Here is a 2,744-nt window from a genome sequence, read left to right as displayed (position 1 = left end):
GAAAGAGAGAGAAAGAGAGAGAGAGAGAGAGAGAGAGAGAGGGAATTCATATGCAATCTCACAGGAATCAGCTGTGATAGATAACTTAGAGAAACCAGCTCTGATGTCGGGAGCTGATATGATGTAAATGGCTCACAATGTGTACCAGGACCATTTCCTTCTGCTTCATCTGTGTCACCTTCACACAGAGATCAAACTAGACATCAAGCAAGTACACAAACAAACTTTTTGTTTGTTTTGTTTTGTTTATTTAATGTTTATCATTAAATCAGTGTTTCAAACTATTCCTAAATTTCTCAAATTTTGAAAACAGGGTTGCAAAACTTGCAAACCACATTTGCCAAATGCTTTCCTTGATCCAAATGCCAATGCACATAAAAAAACTGAATTTTCCACTGAATTTTAAGGCAAACAATATAAAAGACACATTTATTTGACAGTTTTACAATAATAAACTAATTTAGTACTAAAAATAATGTGCAATACAAATACCACCACTAAATAATTACCTAATATGTACATGCAGTTTATTAGTACTAGGTACTTTTTTATAGGTAGGCATCAGTTATTGACTTTCCATGGACTTTCCGTGTGAAGTTTGAATGGAAAGAGCCACCTGTGGCATTCACAGAGCTCAGAATGAGTCTGGAAATATGAGCAATCACCGCCAACCAGCATCCATCTCACAGCACGCTCTGTCTGCTGCTGGAAACCAGGGAGGAGGGGAGAGACTTTTACACAAGCGTTCCCAGCTCTCCTTCCTTTAATAGCCAGGGTCATTGTGCCGAACCAGCGGGAAGATTTATAGATTTGCCCATTACAGTGCAGCAGGAGACAGAAAACATGACGACAAATAAACAGCCCCTTTCCTGACTCTCTGCAAGAACTAACATAACATAAATGCTTCCCACCGTGTGAATAAAATGAGCTTTAATTAATTCAGCACTGAAATGAAGGCACGATTAATTAACTTTATCTCCAATCAAAGATGTTCAGCAGTAAGCTTGCTCGTTTAGTCAAAGAAAACCTCCTTATACATAACCAGTTTATTAGCTGTATATGCTGTATTTGTAAAGCTGAAAACATATTCATGTCTAAACTCTTTACTCTCTAAAATCTTTATATTTTCCTTAGTAAATGCAATGGAACATTCCATAAAATAGTATGGAATAAAATAAATAAATAAAAATGAATAAAAAATAAAATAAATAAATAAACAAACTTCTTCCTTAGTAAACACAATGGAACATTACATAACGTAGGAATGAATGAATGAACAATGAACGAATGAATGAACAAACAAACAAACTAAATGAATGAAATAAATAAATAAATAAATAAAAGAAATTAATAAAACAAATGAATGAATGAATGAACGAATGAATGAATGAACAAACGAACGAATGAACAAACGAACGAATGAATGAACGAACAAAACTTCTTTAGTAAGCACAAATGGAACATCCCATAAAATTGTTGGAATAAATAAATAAAATAAATGAATAATAAACAAAATCAAACAATAAATAAATAGTCGAAAGAGAGAGAAAGAGAGAGAGAGAGAGAGAGAGAGAGAGAGAGAGGGAATTCATATGCAATCTCACAGGAATCAGCTGTGATAGATAACTTAGAGAAACCAGCTCTGATGTCGGGAGCTGATATGATGTAAATGGCTCACAATGTGTACCAGGACCATTTCCTTCTGCTTCATCTGTGTCACCTTCACACAGAGATCAAACTAGAATAAAAAATAAAATAAATAAATAAACAAACTTCTTCCTTAGTAAACACAATGGAACATTACATAACGTAGGAATGAATGAATGAACAATGAACGAATGAATGAACAAACAAACAAACTAAATGAATGAAATAAATAAATAAATAAATAAAAGAAATTAATAAAACAAATGAATGAATGAATGAACGAATGAATGAATGAACAAACGAACGAATGAACAAACGAACGAATGAATGAACGAACAAAACTTCTTTAGTAAGCACAAATGGAACATCCCATAAAATTGTTGGAATAAATAAATAAAATAAATGAATAATAAACAAAATCAAACAATAAATAAATAGTTTATCAATACCTTTAAACTAACATTTGGTGGCAAACTAGTTACAGTAACACCTAAAGAGACTAAAACTGCAAGTCAGTTGCCCATTCTGGAGAATAAACAAAGCAATTTTTTTTTTTTTTAAGTAAACAATATTTAACTTGATTCCTGGGGTGGACAAACAAATTTTAAAAAGGTAAATCACCACCTTTCACTGATACTTTATTTAAAGGGGTCATATGATGCGATTTCATTTTTTCCTTTCTCTTTAGAGTGTTACAAGCTCTTGGTGCATAAAGAAGATCTGTAAAGTTGCAAAGACTAAAGTCTCAAATCCAAAGAGATATTCTTTATAAAAGTTAAGAGTTAGCCACACCTACCTAAAACGGCTCGTTCGAACACGCCCCCACATATCTACCTCACTATGTGGGAAGATATGCATAACGCCGCCCAAATGTTCACGCAAAGAAAGAAGGAGTAACTTTTATTCTCGCTGTAGTATTGTTGCCGCTGCCGCCATGTCCTGAAGACACTGTGTGCTTCGTTGTGAAAGCGAAACTACTTTGTTTGATCTTCCAAAAGAGGACGATATCCGCTCCGACATGCCTAGAGCTGATCCGTGCTGGTCGCGGAGGGAATACATCAACTTAGTGCTGCTCAGCTCACGCTTGCCCGCCGCCT

At 34.4% G+C, this 2,744-nt stretch overlaps 1 protein-coding gene across 1 annotated transcript in view; it reads right to left on the bottom strand.

Annotated features, from left to right (window-relative positions):
• snx25 (sorting nexin 25) overlaps positions 1–2,744 on the bottom strand; it is a 62,027-nt gene that overhangs the window by 26,336 nt on the left and 32,947 nt on the right. Inside the window, exon 7 of the mRNA XM_016515222.1 lies at positions 100–178. Coding sequence (XP_016370708.1) covers positions 100–178 — 79 coding nt within the window. The remainder of the gene's footprint in view (positions 1–99; positions 179–2,744) is intronic.

This window comes from Sinocyclocheilus rhinocerous, unplaced genomic scaffold (assembly GCF_001515625.1).
Source record: "Sinocyclocheilus rhinocerous isolate Xijiao unplaced genomic scaffold, SAMN03320098_v1.1 scaffold297, whole genome shotgun sequence".
NCBI lineage: Eukaryota > Metazoa > Chordata > Actinopteri > Cypriniformes > Cyprinidae > Sinocyclocheilus > Sinocyclocheilus rhinocerous.
This window is presented reverse-complemented; position numbering and strand designations above follow the sequence as displayed.